This window comes from Urocampus carinirostris, chromosome 18 (assembly GCF_059441175.1).
Source record: "Urocampus carinirostris isolate Australia breed hairy pipefish chromosome 18, RoL_Ucar_1.0, whole genome shotgun sequence".
Taxonomy (NCBI): Eukaryota; Metazoa; Chordata; class Actinopteri; order Syngnathiformes; family Syngnathidae; genus Urocampus; species Urocampus carinirostris.
Window position 1 is genome coordinate 2,830,397 of NC_142366.1, and position 19,665 is coordinate 2,850,061.

At 39.3% G+C, this 19,665-nt stretch overlaps 1 protein-coding gene across 6 annotated transcripts in view; it reads left to right on the forward strand.

Moving 5' to 3' along the window:
* The window catches only part of unm_hu7910 (un-named hu7910), a 64,200-nt gene that overhangs the window by 16,651 nt on the left and 27,884 nt on the right, over positions 1–19,665 (forward strand). For 3 of the 6 annotated variants that reach the window (XR_015847552.1, XM_088322133.1, XM_088322134.1), the window contains exons 5-23: positions 2,246–2,353; positions 2,424–2,450; positions 2,518–2,562; positions 6,943–6,975; positions 7,044–7,076; positions 7,141–7,176; positions 8,133–8,180; positions 8,271–8,351; positions 9,506–9,538; positions 9,605–9,690; positions 9,756–9,842; positions 12,174–12,324; positions 13,958–14,094; positions 14,224–14,322; positions 14,379–14,468; positions 15,726–15,863; positions 16,867–17,002; positions 17,065–17,156; positions 18,481–18,614. Coding sequence is in view for 2 of the 6 variants with exons in the window: in XM_088322133.1 (XP_088178259.1) it covers positions 2,246–2,353; positions 2,424–2,450; positions 2,518–2,562; positions 6,943–6,975; positions 7,044–7,076; positions 7,141–7,176; positions 8,133–8,180; positions 8,271–8,351; positions 9,506–9,538; positions 9,605–9,690; positions 9,756–9,842; positions 12,174–12,324; positions 13,958–14,094; positions 14,224–14,322; positions 14,379–14,468; positions 15,726–15,863; positions 16,867–17,002; positions 17,065–17,156; positions 18,481–18,614 (1,594 nt within the window). In the remaining 4 variants the exon portion in view is untranslated. The remainder of the gene's footprint in view (positions 1–2,245; positions 2,354–2,423; positions 2,451–2,517; positions 2,563–6,942; positions 6,976–7,043; positions 7,077–7,140; positions 7,177–8,132; positions 8,181–8,270; positions 8,352–9,505; positions 9,539–9,604; positions 9,691–9,755; positions 9,843–12,173; positions 12,325–13,957; positions 14,095–14,223; positions 14,323–14,378; positions 14,469–15,725; positions 15,864–16,866; positions 17,003–17,064; positions 17,157–18,480; positions 18,615–19,665) is intronic. The other 3 variants (XR_015847555.1, XR_015847554.1, XR_015847556.1) reach the window with 3 other exon arrangements.

Genomic DNA, 19,665 nt, shown 5'->3' on the forward strand with positions numbered 1-19,665 from the left:
GTATTATATACAGGGTTTGTACAGATGCTTGTACAAATCATTAAAAGTGTTTTACTTTTAACGTGTTTTCAAGGTCAGGAAAATGCTTGAATTTTGGTTGCAATGCTCTAAAATTTGCCATTGGCGTGTTTTTTAGCAGTTTGACTCATTATATATATATATATATATATATATATATATATATATATATATATATAACCCATGAAATATAAATTTAAATATTCACAGATCTACAAAACAGTTTTTTGCATTCTGAACAGATTTAAAGTCAAACTCAAAATCCCTGAAAATGCAAAACAATGAAATAAAAAAAATAAAATATTACCTATATATATATATATATATAGCTATCAAAAAAGCGTACTTTTGGGTGGGTTTAGGTGGCTCCAACGCGTTCACTATGTCCTGAATGAGGGAGACCGCGCATTCCCGATCAGCAGCTGCAAGCTCCAGCCATTTGCGATTTCAGGGTCGAATGCCGTAGGCTTGGGACGAGAGGCGCGTTCCAAATCTTCTTGCGGGTAGCAAAGGACATGACCAAACCACCTTTGGAAGAGGGTCCCCTTAAGACTAGAAGTGCCACAACTAGCCAGAATACCGACATTAGGGATTCGGTCAATTAGCCGGATATTTAAGATCCGTCTGAGGCAGTACATGTTGAAGGCTTCGAAGCGTTGAATGTCTTTCTTGCGCAGAGGCCATAGGATGGAGGGAATGAGTGATTAAAGATCCTACATTTGGTCCTTTGTGTGATCTTGCGGGACCAGAGGCAGCTATTTAGACGGCAGAACGCCTAACAAGAAGAGATTTGGTTCGTACATCCTTTATCCTCTAACCCCGGTTAGTTTAAATGATCAAATGCAAACAATTTAACTATTTACAATTATATTTTAACCTTTTTGGACACAGATCCTCTGAAAAACACGCAGAAAATATAAATATAAATGAAAACCAGTAAAACAAAAAGCTAAACATCAGCAGAATTAATGCACTCTACTTCGGAGCAATCAATGTCGTTAAAATTAGTCCAATTTGGCTATTTTTTCTTCTTTTACTCATAAATTACCTTCTTTCTTTTTGTGTCTTCCGTATTGAACTCAATTATAACACCTATATAGCCTTTTCTGTGTTTGTAAACAAGTGTGACGTAGGCAAGCGGCGCCTGCAGTTTTGAGGTAGAAGGGCAGAATTCAGATCATGTCTAGTAACAGCTCGAAATAGCAAAGGGTATGTTCTAGCAACAATATAACGACTTTATTTTAGTCTTCAAAGTCGACAACAACAAAAAAAGCTCTTATGATCGGCGCTGGATTTCTGCCTTTCAAGGTACTGGAAAATTGAAAAGTGCTTAATTTTGGCCATGAAGAGGGTGTATGAACCTGTATATAGAGATAGGTGGTGTATAAATAGGAATATCAAATATATGGCCCGCAGGCATGATACGGTCGACCATAACTTTCAGAGTATGTCAAAAAAGGAAGCGAGTCTTTTGGTCATTTCTATCAAAAGTTATCATTTGTAAAATAAATGCAAAACAAAAGTTCTCTCCAGCCGTTCAAGAGCAGTGTTGAGTTTGTATCGCGTGGTGAGTTGGTTCAGGTGTATAACTGCCTCAGCTCAACTGTTAAAAACAGTTAAAATCTTTTCCCCCCAATATTTGTGAATAAAGTGTTGTGTTAGAAAAGATCCCCTGTCACGTGTTGTGTATAATGTAGGGTAGGTTAGAAAAGTGGGCGGAATGATAAACCATAATACTGAAAAACAAAGCTAAACATTTGGAGCGGACATTCTTTTATTGATCCTGTCGGCCTCTGAACAGAATTGTCTTGAATGGTCCCAGAGCAAAACTGAGTTTGACATCTCCTGCGCTAAAGTTCGCAACTTACAGTAGCTCTGATCAACTTCTGCTATTTGCTTTATAACCGCTCCAGGGGAACCAAGCTCGCTCAGTCTTTTGTTGTTGCGAGCGGGGACTAGCACAAACTTTCATGTCCTGTCACTGGCTGAAAATATAGAATTAAGATTCTGGATTTTGTGGAGTAGTATCCTTTGGGTTTCCATAGTGTAACTTCTTCTAATGCACACGTTTTAGCTCCATTCTAAGCTACAAAGACCAATAGTGGTGTATTATTATTCACTGTCACTTTTAATATCAAATATAATATTTCTATATTGCACAATGTCAATTTAAAACTATTTACCACTTTTACAGATAACTTTTTTTTTTCTTATTGGTTTGGCCTAGAAGCAGCTAAAGCGCAACACATCAACTATCAGGAGGACTCGACCCCCCGAGACCAGTTCGAGGACCAGAAAGTTGCCCCCACACACAACTCCCATGACTCGCTAGCAAGTGCGTGACACAATTTTTTTTCCCTGAATTGTCAAAACTCGACCATGACAAAATTTGTGTCTCTTTTAAGATGAGGATATGGACTCAGAAATCCAAGGTCGGTCCTGCATGCTTGCACCGCCCACTGCCTGATTTTTGTCATTGCTCATTTCTGTGTCGTCTAGCTGCTGTTCCTCTGCCCGCATTTGTAGAAGAAGACTTTATAGCAGGTGAGTCCTAAATATTTTTGGTGGAAAAAGGTTTTCTTTTGCATTGAAATCTCCTTTCCAATTACATATTATCATTGAGTGACTAATCCTGTTCTAGAAATCGTTTGGCTTGGAAAAAAAACGTAGGCTACAAATTGATAATTATTTTTGGGGTAGAGCAATCTCTAGAAAGAAATATTCAAACTGTTGCTCTAGGCTGGGGCTTATCAAGATTAAAGTGCTGCACACAGGGTTCATTTGGGTGCTTGAAATCTGGAAGAATGTTGTTGAATTTTGATGTTGTGTTTTCAGGTCAGGAAAATGATAACATTTTGGGTGAAGTGGTTGAAAATGCTTGAAATTCTTGCCATGTGTCTCGGCAATCTATTTGGACAGACCATGCATTAAAAGAAAAACTAAAATAATAACCTCTTAAAAACGCTTAAGAATAACACCGAAACAGAAGCTGTGATTGCTGTGTTTTGTATGGTGTTGTCATGTGAGGAATGGTGCAGGTACATAAGGAACCGTGGATCTGAACAGGTAAATCACTCCAAGATACCGGGAGGTTGCAGTTTAGATAAAGGATGGTTCGACAAAATACATGGTTAAAACGTGGAAAATATGCACGCACAGCATGATGTGTGCAAAAATGAGATACAGTAATCCCTCGGTTATCGCGGTTAATGGGGACCAAAACCACCCGCGAAAAGTGAAAATCCCCGAAGTAGCGACGCCCCTTCAAAAATGCTTAAAAGATAATAATAATAATATAATTTCTTTCTTTTTTTTTTTTTTTTAATTATTTTATTTTAATATTATTATTTTTTAGACCCGGTTAATGGGGACCAAAACCACCCGTGAAAAGTGAAAATCCGCAAAGTAGCGACGCCCCTTCAAAAATGCTTTAAAAATAAATATATATATATATATATATATATATATATTTTTTTTTTTTTTTTTTTTTTTTTAATTATTATATTTTTTTAATATTTTTTTTTAGACCCGCGAAGCTCTGAACTCGCGAACGTGGAACCGCGAAGTAGCGAGGTCCCACTGTATAACTCTTCACATTCATCATATGAAAGGTAACTGACGGAAATGACTAGCGTGACTGTTTTTTTTGCTAACTTTTTGCTCCATACTATACTTGAAAAGTGTATTAGTGCAAGTGTATCAATTATGGATATTCATTAAGGGCCATTTAAAAAAATAAAGGTAGTGTTTCCCAGTAGTAAACTGGGATGAACCTCTTGCAACTGAAAATGTAAGATACATACAGTATTACTGTCTTTTTTTACCCAACACATATTGGGAGAGATTTTCTTCAACAATATTTATGCACATATTGTTAAGATCCACAAATATATTTGCGCTGTACTCAAGATCTAAAAATCAGTTGTCTTGATAATTGCACATGCAAAATTAAAAACCGTATTTATAATACAGCCACTTACCTTTCACTGCTGGGCTGTGGAAGGTAAGTGGTCGTTAAGTGCAAAAAGCACTACCGGTATAAGCTATTTTTGCAAAATGGTCATTCGTTCTTCAGTAGTAGTGAGATGGCCACCAAACATGGCAGCTTCTTTAATAGTTTTGTTTTTTAAAATACATGATACATACTGGATTTTTTCTTCCAATGGTACCGAAAAAAATGGAAAATTGTTGATGAAAGTGCTTATGAAGGGCTTGAATTTGGCAATAAAAAATGTGTACGAAACTTGTGCACAAAGTTCATTATTCCATCTCTAAACTTTCTCACATACATCCAGATGTCTTGGATAGGTGTGATTAATGACATACAGGACTGTCTCAGAAAATTAGAATATTGTTATAAAGTTCTTTATTTTCTGTAATGCAATTAAAAAAACAAAAATGTCATACATTCTGGATTCATTACACATCAACTGAACTATTTCAAGCCTTTTATTATTTGAATATCGCTTATTTTGGCTTACAGCTGAAAAAAACTCAAAAATCCTATCTCAAAATATTAGAATACTTCCTCAGACCAAGTAAAAAAATAATTTTATAACAGCAAAACTAAATCAAACATTTGAAAATGTCCATTGATGCACTCAGTACTTGGTTGGGAATCCTTTTGCACGGATTACTGCATCAATCCGGCGTGGCATGGAGGCAATCAGCCTGTGGCATTGCTGAGGTGTTATTGATGCCCAGGATGCTTCGATAGCGGCCTTCAGCTCATTTGCATTTGTAGGTCTGGTGTCTTTCATCTTCTTCTTAACTATACCCCACAAAATCTCGATGGGGTTCAGGTCAGGGGAATTAGCAGGCCAATCAAGGACAGTGATGCCATGGTCAGTGCACCAGTTACTGGTGGTTTTGGCACTGTGGGCAGGTGCCAGATCATGCTGGAAAATGAAATCCTCATCTCCATAGAGCTTTTCAGCAGATGGAAGCATGTAGTGCTCTAAAATCTCTTGGTACACAGTTGCATTTACTCTGGACTTGATGAAACACAGTGGACCAACACCAGCAGCTGACATGGCTCCCCAAACCATTGCTGACTGTGGGAACTTCACACTGGATTTCAAGCAACTTGGATTTTGCTCCTCTCCAGCCTTTCTCCAGACTCTGGCGCCTTGACTTCTAAATGAAATGCAAAACTTGCTTTCGTCTGAAAAGAGGACTTTGGATCACTCTGCAACTGTCCAGTGCTTCTTCTCCATAGCCCAAGTCAGACGCTTCTTCCGTTGTTTTGAGTTCAGAAGTGGCTTGACCATGGGAATACGGCTATTGTAGCCCATTTCCCGGACACGTCTGTGAACCGTGGCTTTTGATACCTGGACTCCAGCTTCAGCCCACTGTCTTTGAAGCTCCCCCAAATTCTGGAAGCGACTCTTCTTCACAATTTTGTTAAGGCTGCGGTCATCTCTCTTGGTTGTGCAGCGTTTCCGGCCACATTTTTCCCTTCCAACAGACTTTTTGTGGATATGCTTTGAAACTGCACTCTGTGAACAGCCTGCTCTTAGAGAAATTTCTTTTTGTGTCTTACCCTCCTGATGGAGGGTATCAATGATGGTCCTCTGGACAGCAGTCAGATCAGCAGTCTTCCCCATACTTGTGATTTAGTTTACTGAACCAAGCTGAGTGTTTTTAAGGCTCAGGAAACCCTCGCAAGGTGTTTCGAGTTAATTAGATGATTCAGGTGATTAGTTGAATAGCCTACTTGTATACTTTTTCATGATATTCTAATATTTGGAGATAGGATTTTTGAGTTTTCTTAAGCTGTAAGCCAAATTCAGCAATATTAAAATAATAAAAGGCTTGAAATAGTTCAGTTGATGTGTAATGAATCCAGAATGTATGACATTTTTGTTTTTTTAATTGCATTACAGAAAATAAAGAACTTTATCACAATATTCTAATTTTCTGAGACAGTCCTGTATGTTGTACTGCTGACCCAAACTGTACGACTTTTGGAAGGGCTATTTTAACATTATGTTATTACTGCATTGGAAATCTCCAAAAGGTACCCTTTTCTCTGTGGCTCAAGGATACTATGTTTTTTCTGAAACTTGAAATGAACAAGTACGCTTTGAGGGCGTCCACCATGAAATTTTTCCCTAAAGTAGCTTGCCCTAATCAATTCTTTTAAAGGTTTGAAGCTGTTGCCCTCCTTAATACGCGCCTGTTGGCGTTGCTTTTTATTTTATTTTTTGTGTATGTTTGTTTTTGAGTACGCCACGCACCTATCCAACAATGTGTAGTCAAGTTGAGGTGGAGAAGGAAAGAGAGGAGGTTTTTGTGTTTTTTGTCTGTGTATATATGTATGACCAAGAGGAAGGCCTTGATTGACGTGGATGGTGTTATGAGTGCACTGGAGGAAAGAGGAATAAATGTAGTGGAAGCTAGAGCTCTTGTTGGTGATAGGAATGAGTGGAGATGTGTTGTTAAAGGACAATGGGATCTTTGGACGTGTTCTAAGGGATGGGCAGGGAACCTGTATGATTCAGCAGGGGTAAACCAGTGAAAGCTGTCGGGCCCTGCTGTTGAACAGAAGAGTGTGTTGTGTCCCCCTGACCTGAGTGACCTGGCCACTTTCTTGTGTCCCATTTCATCTGGAGGGACGAACTTGGGTGCCGAGGTGCTTATCTTGTTTGGGTGTTTGGGCATTTGGGTTGGCCATGGTCAAATTTTTCATTTGTTTTTTGCTACTTTTTTTCCTTTTTCCTTTTCTTTGTTTTTGTGTATGTGTTTATCTTGCTGTTGGTCACCCCTCTCGAGGGATATGACCAGGATAGATAGATGGATCGATAGATATTTGACAATACTTCACACAGCATTTTTTTTAGGTCTAATTGTTTTTGCATATGCACTTGATGAAAAGAAGTGCAATGTACACTGTTGTAATTAAAAACAATCGCTCTTCTTTAGATGATCCTCGAGGAGACGGGGAACATCCGGAAGGTGCGTGGAAAATCTTTATTTTCGTGTCGTGGTCCTTCTTCTTTGTACATAAATTTGATATATTTCAGGAGAAAATGTGGACGGCATTGACACGAGCGGGGGTGAGAACGTAAGATGAAGGTGCTTGTCGATGAGGTTTTAAGTCTTGATGTGTTGTGATTATAGTCTTAGTGGAGGAGCCCACATCTCAAGAAACTGTCGGTAAGTCTTTTTTAACATCCTCATTTGAAAACGTTGAGCTTATTCTGGAATTCTAAAGGCTTAGAAATGTCATAAATCGACTAATGGCCTTTCCAAAATTGTCACAACTTCAAGTGACAGTGTGTAATAAATCACCACTAGAGGTTGCTGTAGCTTAGAATTGAGCTGAAAAGTATGCATCAAAAGAAGACACACTATAGAAGCCAGAAGGACACCACTTAGCAAAATTGGGAAGCTTACTTCCATATTTTCTTGCAAGGATGAACTTTAGCCAATGACAGGACATGAAATGTGCCTTTTAATCCCTGCAAGCAGCAACAACAACAACTACAAAAAAGAGGGATCCTACCCAGCTGAAAAGAGCCAATAGCTGGAGTTGGTCAGAGCTGGTGTAAGTGGCTAATTTTAGCGGCAAGTGGGAGAATTTTCTAAAAAGGCCAGTATAGAGTAAAGAAGAATTTGTGTCTGGACTCTGAATCACGTAACTGCTATGTTCGCTTGTATGTGCAGCCTGCAGCCAAGGGGCTAACATTAGTAGTTAGAAAAGAAAAAAGGTGGAAGAAAAGTAAAAATTTGCAAGCTGTGGAAGGTGAATGACACTGATGAATAAAGTAGGGCGGCTAGCAATAGTGGCTAGCACCAAACGATAGCCCTGACAAAATTATTTGCACGAGATAGAAACATTGGAAAAAGTGAGATTCCTGATAGAAGGGATTCTGTGGCCATCACATGCGGTGATCCACCATGCGAGGCAAGTGGCCGTTAAGTGCTAAAAGCATCAACGGGATAAGCTATCTTGCAAATGGTCATTCAGTCTTCTGTAGTAGTGGGATGCCCACCAAACTTGGCAGCTTCTTCAAAGGGCGTCTCACGTTGTGTTATATAGTTACGCGATTCTAAACCTACATGTCATTTGAATTATGAAATGCTTTAACTTTAAACATGTTTTAATCCAGTGGAATCTGGAAAAGATTTGACGAGTTCCAAGATTACACAAGAAGGAGGTGTGTTCCAGTTCTTATGTATTTTTCTCACTGATTTAGATCGGATGTAATCGTTTACCCTAAAAACATTTTGTCATTTTTTTGTGTCAGAGCTGTCGGAAGCCCAGCAGCAGTCTAAACTGGTGAAAGTGCCTCAAGAAACCACAACGGAGAGCAGTAGTGCCTTTGAAGGTAAACTCACCCATACAACAAAAATAAAAATAAATACATAATTGATATGTATTAGACTTATTGTAGATAATATAACATTGAACATTGAAATGATAAAATCTCGTAGTGATCTTATTCTGATTCAATGCAAAAAGATGTCAAGTCAAATCATGTTTTTTTAACGCCCTTAATCACAAGAAGTCTCAAAGGGCCGCACAGACTCCAGACTATTATTACACCATCCCCAGATCTAAAACCTACATAAGGGCAAGGAAAAACTCAAAAACCTCAGCATGAGGAATAGAGAAACGTTGAGAAGGTAATCTTCCTTTCAGTATGACCAGGCTCCAATGAATGTTGCAAGGGCATTAATAGAAAATACAGAGACATCATCAACATGAAATATAGGTAATAACGGCATGTCTGGTTGACAGCTTCCTGTGGTAAACATCATTCATAAACTATTAAAGTTTGTGATATGCCTACATTCAAACATTTCCACTGATGTTGCAGATTAAATCTCAGAGGGCAGACCATTTCATAGCACTGGGGCCCGAATGGAGAACGCTCTCGAACCTCGGATTTCTTCTTGGCTCTTGAGATCACTAGTAGACCGAGTGAAGGCTCCGAAAATGAACATGGGGGGAAATTAAATCTGAAAGATATGAGGAGGCAAGTCCATGCATAAACTGTATAATACCAACAAAACCTTAAAATCACATCTTAAACTGACAGTGAGCCAGTGCAGATAAGCAGCCAAAATTGGGGTACTGTGATCAAACTTTCTCATCTTGGTTAATAGCCTCGCTGCAGCATTTTGTACCGGCTGCAGGTTTTTAATGCTAGACTTGGAGACTAGTACATTACACTAATCTAGAAGTGACGTAAGAAACGCATGAATTATAATCTCAGCTTCAGACTTGGACAGCATAGGGCGAATTTTTGCAATGTTGCATAGATAAAAAAAGCTGTTCTAGTAATATTCTTAACATGTAACTGAAACAACAGATTAGGGTCAAATGTGACTCATACATTTTTGAATGAGTGACTCTGGGTGATATTACATTATAAGGTTCAGAGTAGTATCTGAAAACAATTCACGGCATTGAGAAGGACCAAACATGTGCGTGTGTGCTCATGCTTGTGATGTTTTTTTTTTGTTTTTGACATGGCAGACGCTGTAGTTGCAGAGATGCCCAAAGAAAAAGGTAAATAAGAGAGACTCATCGATAGAACTCCCTCAAACGTTCCTCACGTTCACGTTTGCCCGCCAGCTAAGAAGAAGAAAGCCAAACTGCTCAACAAGTTGGACAAAAGCATCAAAACCGAGCTAGATGCCGCAGAGAAGCTTCGCAAGAAAGTATGAGACTCGTATTTTTATTGATTGCCCCAGAAATACAGTCTAATTTTTTTTGTTCTTGGCAGGGAAAATTGGAAGCAGCGCTTCAAGCCTTTGAGAATTTGGTGCAGCAGTACCCGGACAGCCCCCGCGCTCGATACGGGAAAGCTCAGGTACCATTTTGTAATTAGGACACCCTTGTGTTTTCCAAATTAGGGTTCGGGCCATTTATGGCCTGCCAACTATTATGTTTTATTATCAACTATTTATTTAAAATCATAAATATATATAAATTATTCAAAATGTAAATGAAATATTCAGGAAATAAAACACCATTGTTTTTATCTATAAACTTATAAGCTCATTCTGTTCACAGATGACACTAGCATGTTTTTTAGGGACAATGATTATACGGTGTTAGTGATGACTTTCAATAGGGATTTTGAATTAATAAAAAATTGATGGATATAAACATGGTTCCCTTAACCACTTGGGTCGTTGCGGCACATATTATTATTAAATGTACATCCGACCAAAGTCATGTTTTTGGGCAATTTTAAGCAAAACAAAGAATTACCTATTCTGATTGATGATGCACCTACTGAAAATGTGTGTGAAAAGTAATTCCTGGGAATCTAAATTGATAACAATTTCCTTGATAACCAGACACATAAAAGGCAAAATCTGCGAAAGCCTTAATATTTTGAATGAGGTAAAACTATTTCTTGATAAGGACGCAATCTCTACCTTGGTCCTTCCATATTTGACATATTGTGGGAATTGTGGGAAAACACTTATCAAAATACAGTGTAACTGTTGTTAGTTACAGCACAAAACGAGCACAAGCCTGGACGCATGAGCTGTTCCTGCAGTCCAAGTTGGTCAGATTGCAGGACCTTGTCAAGTAACCATTATTACTTATTTAAAGCTTTTGACAAAATGTTGCCCAAATTTTTTTGAAAATGTTTGAGATTCAAAAAAGGGCTAATAATTTGAGAGGCTATGGACACTTAAAAATAGCTAGAAGTCGAACAACACGTAAAGGTTTTTGTGTGTCTTTACATGGTGTGACACTCTGGAATACAGTGGGACCTCAGTTATCGCAGTTAATGGGGACCAAAACCACCCGCGAAAAGTGAAAATCCGCGAAGTAGCGGCGCCCCTTCAAAAATAAAAAATAAAAATATATGTTTTTTAAATTTTTATTTTATTTTATTATTATTTTTTAGACCCGGTTAATGGGGTCCAAAACCACCCGCGAAAAGTGAAAATCTGCGAAGTAGCGACGCCCCTTCAAAAATGCTTAAAAAAAAATAAAATATATATATATATATGTATATATATATATATTTATTATTATTTTTTTTTTTTATTGTTTTATTCTATTATTATTATTTTTTAGACCTGCGAAGCTCTGAACCCGTGAACGTGGAACCACTATGTAGCGACGCCCCTTCAAAAATGCTTTTAAAAAAATATATATTTTTATATATATATATATATATATATATATATACTTTTTTTTAATTAATTTATTTTTTAAATTTTCTTATTTTATTTTTTTTATTTTTTTTAGAACGTCGAACCGCAAAGTAGTGACGTCTCACTGTAGTCTGATTTAAGCTTATCTACAAACAGTTGGTCCAGCGATATGCACTGCAAGGGTCTATAATGGGCTAATTTATGTACTATTACCATTGTTGGTATATTATTGTGTTGAAATTGTATTGTCATTTATTTGTTTTTCAAGTTTTTCTTGTGGGTATTGGTGTTGAGTTATGGTTTTCATTTTGAATAAGTCTTCCCTGCAAGGAAAAATGGAATTGGAGTAGGCACTTATAAGCTTTGGCTTCAGCCTACACACTTTTGGGCAAATGTTTTGTTTATTTATATATATATATATATATATATATATATATATATATATATATATACATATTGTCGGAGCTATATATTAATATAACTCCATTGCGGGCAAAAAATATTCAAGTCCAGGCATTTTTAAAGTTGAAAACTACTGCGCAAATGTAGTGAGCCCGGCCCGGCCTCCATCTTGCTTGGTCGCCCAGGCCGAACTGCGACCTTCAGTAGGTGTGGTTTATTGAAAGGTCGCACATGCGCAGTGAATGGATGGAGTCGCGCATACATATTACATTACATACTATAGATAAACATTAAAAACGTATTAAAAACAATGGAATTAGACTCAAAACGTAGATTTTTGAAAATGTGACTGTGTGTGTGTGTGTGTGTGTGTGTGTGTGTGTGATGATTACTTGCGTATTGAAAATAGAAAAACGGGTTAAACAAGTTGATTTCATAGCATAAGAATCTGAGAAATACACAACTAAAAGTAGCTTACTTTACACACACACATATATATATATATATATATATATGTATTAAAAGTATTGTACAGCAGCTTTCTGTTCAAATATTTTGTTGTGTCAGTTTGGTAATTTGTTGATGTTGTTTTTTTTCTCGAAACTTTATTAAACGCGCAGGTGGAAGACGACCTAGCCGAGAAGCAGCGAAGCAACGATATGTTGCAGAAGGCCATCAGCAGCTACTGGGACGCAGCAGAGTTACCAGACGCCGCCCCCGATCTGGTGCGAGCTGCCCTCAAGAGGCGGGCAGAGCGCCAACAGTTCCTAGGTAAACCTTGTTTCCACTCCTACCTGAAACCGCAGAATATGAACTCATCGATGCATTAATATTGATTGATCCATGGACATAATCAAATCAAAATCACTTGTAAAGCACTTTTCAGGCAATAAATTGCCACTCAAAGTGCTGTATAAAAGGATTCAGCATACAAAACAATAAAATCCCCTCTCCCCTCCCCACCTAACAACCCAAGACACCTCATACACTGACACACACAATGGTTGAAATACAATTAAAACACTGAAATGAATTGATAGCATATTGCCTAGGGATTTGCAGCCATTGAACCACAATGGCGGTCTAAAAGCTTGTTGTTTTAGTAAGAGTTTTTCGCTCTGACTTTCAGGACTGATGACTTAGACCTCTGTTTTTTTCCTGGTTAAGTTGTTGGAAGTTCTCTGCCATCCATGAATTAATATGGTAAATTGTAAATTGACTGTATTTCTATAGCGCTATAACTAGTCACCGAAGACCTAAAGTGCTTCATTTCATTCTTACCCATTCGCACACACTCGAACATCGATAGCCAGCCTTGCATGGCAAGGACACTTCGACATTTAACCCTTGGGAGCCAGGAATCGAACCAGCAACCTCATGGTTTCAAAACGAGCGCTCTACTTCCTTAGTTTCTGCCTACTGTTTATTATTGATATCTAAAGTGCATTTTCAAAGGTAATCTATTGGACCTGGAAATCCTCTGCCTAACCATGGATACTGACTGTGATTCCTCATCACGTCCCCAAGGGTTGGCATATACAGTTTAAAGTACCAGGTCTAAAATGGAACCTTTGGAAACCCCAGATTTTACTTCACGGGTTCTGAAAGAACACGTATCCATATTTAACACGAAATGTCAGTCTGTGTGGTATCAATGATCAGTTTATGAATGCAAAATGTCGCGAGTTCCTCATTATATTGATTATATAAATTTTTTATTCCGGGCTTGGCGTTGCCATGCTTGCCGTTGCCGGGCTTGGTGTTGCTAAGCATAATAATTGAGCAATGATGTTGGGTCCGTTGTTTGTTGAGAAAGCACCAGGGAGCCACTAGGGAGTGCCAAAGAGCAGTATGCCCGGATGCAACTCAAGAGCCGCTTGTAAATGGTAAATGGACTGGATTTCTATACACTTTGACCAGTCACTGAAGACTTCCCAAAGCACTTTACAATGTACTTGACATTTACCTGTTCACAAACACGCATACATACCGATAGAGGATTCAGCCACGCAAGGCGCCTACCTGCTTATCGTGGGCATTAGGGGTTCGGTGTCTTGCCCAAAGACACTTATACAAATAAGTCAGAGGAGCAGGGAATCGGCCCTGCAACCGTTGGCTCCAAGACTACTCCTGTTCTACTGCTGTCCCCGGGCTTTTTCACAGAAACAGATGTTTATCAATTTTGTTAGTATTTATTGAGGATGCCATGACATGAAAAGCTACCTGTAGGCCTAGAGTACTTCTATGTAAATTTTCACCAAAATTGGTTCAGCCGTTTGGATTCTATTAACCACATACAAACACACACACATTCAAATCGGGATTTATATAATAGTCTAGATTTTTATTATGTTATTGTCAGTTAGTAGGTACGTCTAATGTCTTTCTTGAAAACTTTGATCAGGTCGCATGCGCGGTGCTGTAGGCACGCTAGAGAGGTTGGGTCAGATCTTCCCAGAAGACATAAGCTTGAAAAACGACCTGGGCGTGGCCTACCTGTTGCTAGGTGACAACAAAGGCGCCAAGACAGTCTACGAAGAGGTGAGAAAAGTGTCTTCATGGCGATTTTTCTTCCTCCTATTCCAAGTCAAGTCAGATTAGTTGTTTAGCCCTTAATCACAAAAAGTCTCAAAGGACTGAACATCTCCATCTCACCGACTCCATCTTCAGGTCTTGGCAGTCGCCCCAGACAACGGCTTTGCTAAAGTCCACTACGGCTTCATCCTCAAATCAGAGAACAAGATTGCCGAGAGCATCCCATACCTAAAGGTATGACGAGGCGTGGGTGGCGGTTTGTTGACCTAAAGACCATGTTTGGTTTTCAGGAAGGTCTGGAATCTGGAGAGCCGGGCACCGACGATGGACGTTTCTACTTCCACCTGGGAGATGCCCTGCAGAGAGTCGGAGATAAGAGCGTGAGTAGTAGAGATCGACCCATTATCAGGCTGGCCGATTATCGGCATATTTGGGAATTTGACAGAAATTGGTATCAACATTTTTATTTATTTAACAGGCCGATTAAATTTTTTATAAAACTGGGTTATCAAGGCTCAGATGCAGCCGAGCCTTGCTTTCGCGCTCTCCTGCTCCTCCCTCTCCTCAGACACTACCAACTTCGCGCCTTGTGATTGAATAGGCGACCGGGGGCAGACCCACTGAAGCAGGGACAATTTAGTTAGAGCGGCAGCCTGTGTCTGTGGGAGAAAGGTGTGTTTGTGATTAAGTGTTGTTAGGTTGTTTTAAGGAGGCACGTTTAGGTGGAGACTGACATATTTGGTCCTATCATAACATTAGTCTGTAAATCAGGCGTGTTTATTTGTGATCGAGAGAGCATTAAAAACCACGCTAACGTGGAAGGCTGAGTAATTAGCTGTTACCATCAACTTAGTTTGTCAATCTGGCTCTAAAACAGGGGTGCCCACACTTTTCTATAGAACGTCGATTTACATTTTGTTTTAAGTTAAATCATGTTGGTGTTATTGAAATTTTTATTTATTCATTTGAGAAAAATCAGAGCCATTTAGGTTTTTATGTACCTTCTATATGAGTTGTTAATAAGCCTATTTGATTTCCTGCATTGTTAGTTTTTGGTTAAAGTGAAAGTTTAGTCTTGTTAGTTTACAGGCTGGGGGCGTCGCTGCTGTCATGCACTTTCCGGACAAATTTTTCACCGTGTTTACTCTGTTTGTGTACTGTAATGCTAAATGTAATTCACCCTGGTCATCCTGAAAGGGGGGTACCACTTGTGAGGTCCCTTCTCAAGGTTTCTCTTTTTCTCTCGCTGAGGTTTTGAGTTGTTCCTTGCCCGCATGTTGGTTTGAGATCAGGTAATTGTGTCATTGTAATCCTGTGCAGTCCTTTGAGACATTTTTGTGATTAAGGGCTATATAAATAAATTTGACTTGACTTGACTATCTTGTGTTAAAATTTTAATTTATTTATTGTAAAAGGTCTCAGAGAGCTTTTAAAGTTTGGTTTGAATTAATGTTTGTATATTATTTGTTTCTTTTTGCATTACTAAAAAAATCGAATGCCTAAAAATTAATTTCTGTTATTTGCTCCCTCTTAATGCTAATAATTGTATCGGCTCTAAAAAACCCATACTGGTCGATCCTTAGTGGTTTGGATTCCCTCACTTAGGGTTGTTTTACCTGTGTTTTCTTTTCCTGTAGGCATACCACTGGTACCAGGTGGGCCACGAGCGCGGCCATTTCGCATCGGTGTGGCAAAGGTCGCTCTACAACGTGGAAGGGCTTTTAGCGCAGCCCTGGTGGACCCCTAATGAGACGGGATACATCGACCTGGTCAAGGTAACACAGAAGCTCAGATTTTATTTTAGTCTAGTGCGTTAGACCCTCGGGAAACGTCCACCTCACATTACAGTGTGGGAAAATGTTTTTTAGGCCCCTCTTTCCATCATACAAAATGCTTATATGCTATTGGTTTGTGCAACAGCATCGTGAAAATGCCGATGGGCTATTGGCTACCTCCCACAATGCCTTTCTCTTTGGTCATTAAGTTCAGAATCTCGTGTGCTTTAAATTAACCAGTCAGCGATACAGTTCTGTATTTTTTTTACTGTAATTACTCACTCTGGGTCCTAAGACATGCCGTGATGCTAAAGCCCAAAGTGAAATATAATTTTCCCCCTTGTTTTGGTCCAAAACCCTCGCTCTGAAAATGCTGGTCTACTAGTGATCCAAGAGCCAAGAAGAGATCCGCTGGTTCGAGAGTGTTCTCCATTTGGTGCTGTGGAATGCTCTGCCCACTGAGATTCACTCTGCAACCTCAGTGGAACTGTTTAAATTTAGGCTTAAAACACACTTCTATTCTTTAACTTATGAATGCCCTATATATCACGTGGGACAATGTATGTGTATCATTTCTTATCGCAACGTCCGTTGCAGCCTAGTCATCCTGTAAAGGGGGATTACCTCGTGTGCAGTCCCTCCTTAAGGTTTCTTTATTTACCCCGAATACCTGCGGGCCTGGGTCTGTTCGGGCTGGAGTTTTTAGGGCCGATCTTACCTCCAGCTAACCAATTGATGTTTGAGATTATTATTAAAAAAAGCAGTATTCTAAGAGCATGACAATTCAAGCAAGTGAAAGTTTTAAAATCAGTATAATTTTAATTAACCCCCACCATTTCTTCCACCCGCATCCACCCGCTACTCCACTTGACCAGGTATAGAAAACTTCACACATAAGTACCACTTACTATATACTATGATGTTATTTTACTCTGCCACCCCCACCTCAGTACGAATTTATGTTGTATCCCAGGGTCTAAAGTACTTAAACATTTGTGTTCAGGCGCTGGAAAAGAACTGGAGGATGATCCGAGATGAGGCCATGTCCTTGATGGATCAAACTACCGGCCAGTTCGTACCAGAGGAAGAGAACCTGAGGGAGAAAGGAGAGTGGGGGCAGTATACACTCTGGCAGCAAGGTCCGCTAACGGGTTCAAACCAATCCACATCCACTATTCTAACAAAAATCACTCACACTCAGGAAAAAAATCCGGCACTTCCTGTCAGGCCGTCCCCAAGACCTGCTCGCTGATGGAGAGGTTCCCTGAAGCTACCGGGTGCAAGAGAGGACAGGTATACATATATATATATATATATATATATATATACTGCATATATATAGTGTGTATATATACTGTATTTATTCTAGGGCTGTACGATTTGACAAAAAAAACCTAATTACAATTTTTGAGACCAGTATTGCATTTTCGATGCTAGTTTTGTTAACCTTTGGATGCATGTAGCCTAGATGGTAGTGTGCCCGCTTTGAGACTGGGAGGTCGCTGGTTCGCGCCTCGACCGAGACATACCTAATTGGTATAATGGCGGCGCCCTCTGGCTGCGGCTGCATCGACTCGCTACAACGGGTCAGATGTATCGACATTTCGTTCTTTGTACATTGTTACAAAGAATGACAATACAAAGGAAATTATTATTATTATTATTATTATGACCTTCCAGTACATCTGTTCTTTCATGAGTCAGTAATTAGTGGGGTTCAAAATAAAAGTACTAATGGCATCATGTCATAAACATGTTTTATGAGGAATACCTGGAATATAACAATATGACAACTGTTTTTTGTTGTTGTTGTTTTGTTTTTAAATTTTTTGAAGTATAACAACCCATTGGGTCATATCTTTATCCCACTTATGTATTCAAGGGATGACACTAGTGACAGGGAGATCAAACTGTTGTGAAGTAAAGGCATGTTTATAATGTCACCAGTCACGCCTAGACATACCCTTAGAAAATAGATAAAATACTAATCTTTAGTTTTTCAGACTGTGATCAACTTTGACCTGGGACCAGGTAAGGCTTCGTGGTATTGTCCCAGCTGTTTTCCAGCTAAGATTCCTATCCTACACTTTATCTACACTTGCATGTGATAGCAAGAAAAAAAAAATCCGGTGAGAAGAAAAACCTACTATTTCTGTGTCTTCTAACTCAGATTACTAAATGTTAGTAGCACAAGGAGTGATTATTTCAGTTAGGGACAAAACTTCAGAGTGTTTCCTTTTCAAAGGAGGCCAGAACCACCCAGATTCTCAACAACAGCATTCAGTTTACTTTGGGTAATTCGTGGATTTAGATTTTATGTAAATTTTACAGGATTTTAAGGTCTTTAACTTAAGTAAACAGCCCTCTATTCTGGGGATCTTTTAGGGGGGCTGTCTAAAAATCCTTGAAAAAAATGCAATGACATGGAATCACACAATCGCACTAGGACACATTGCAGCGTCTATAAGATTTCGGTTAAATGTGCAGCCCTAGTATATACTGTGTATATACTGTGTGTGTATATACTGTGTGTGTGTGTGTGTGTGTGTGTATATATATATATGTACAATTTGTGGTTTGACCTCTGCACTTGACTCACGTGTGTGTGCATGTCCAGATTAAATTCTCAGTGATGCAGCCGGGCACGCACGTGTGGCCGCACACGGGTCCTACCAATTGCCGACTGAGGATGCACCTCGGACTTGTTGTCCCTAAGAAAGGATGCAGGATCAGATGCACGGACAAGACAAGGTAGAAAAACATACTGTCAAGTCAAGTCAAATTTATTTATATAGCCCTTAATCACAAAAATGTCTCAAAGGACTGCACAGGATTACAATGACACAATTACCTGATCTTAAACCAACATGCGGGCAAGGAACAACTCAAAACCTCAGCGTGAGGAAAAAGAGAAACCTTGAGAAGGGACCTCACAAGTGCTATCCCCCTTTCAGGACGACCAGGGTGAATTACATTTAGCATTACAGTACACAAACATAGTAAATACCAGGTAACATGTTGAAAATTTGTCCGGAAAGTGCATGACAGCAGCGACGCCCCCAGCCTGTAAACTAGTCCAGAAAGTCTATGATGGCCACGACGCAGCTTCCCATCTCTGCCAGCTAGTCCATGCAGGCGTTGACATGCTTCAGGTCAAATCATCATCCTTCTTCTTCGTATCGCCACCAGGCAGGTAGTCGGAAAAAGACAGGACAATACAGAATATGAGGTGGGCATCAATCATAAGCTTTGGAATAGAAGTATGTCTTAAGCCTTGATTTAAAAACTTCCATTGAGGTTGCAGATCTTATCTCTGGAGGCAGGGCATTCCATAGCATGGAGAACGCTCTCAAGCCTGCAGACTTCTCGGCTCTCGGAGTCACAAGTAGACCGGCATTTTCCGAGCGCAGACTCCGTGCAGGAACATAGGGGGAAATCGAATCAGAGAGATAAAGAGGGTGCAAGTCCATGCAAACATTTATATGTTAATAAGAGAACCTTGAAGTCACATCTTAAGTGGACTGGGAGCCAGCGCAAGTTGGCCAATACAGGAGTAATTTGCTCAAACTTTTTGGTCTTAGTCAAAAGTCTAGCTTCTGCATTCTGAACTAGCTGCAAACTTTTGATGCTAGACATCAGGAGACCAGAAAGCAATACATTACAGTAATCAATCCAAGAAGTAATAAACGCATGAATTAAAACCTCTGCATCTGATTGGGACAGCATCGAACGAATCTTCGCAATATTACGCAGGTGGTAGAAAGCTATTCTAGTAATATTTTTCACGTGTGACTGAAACGAC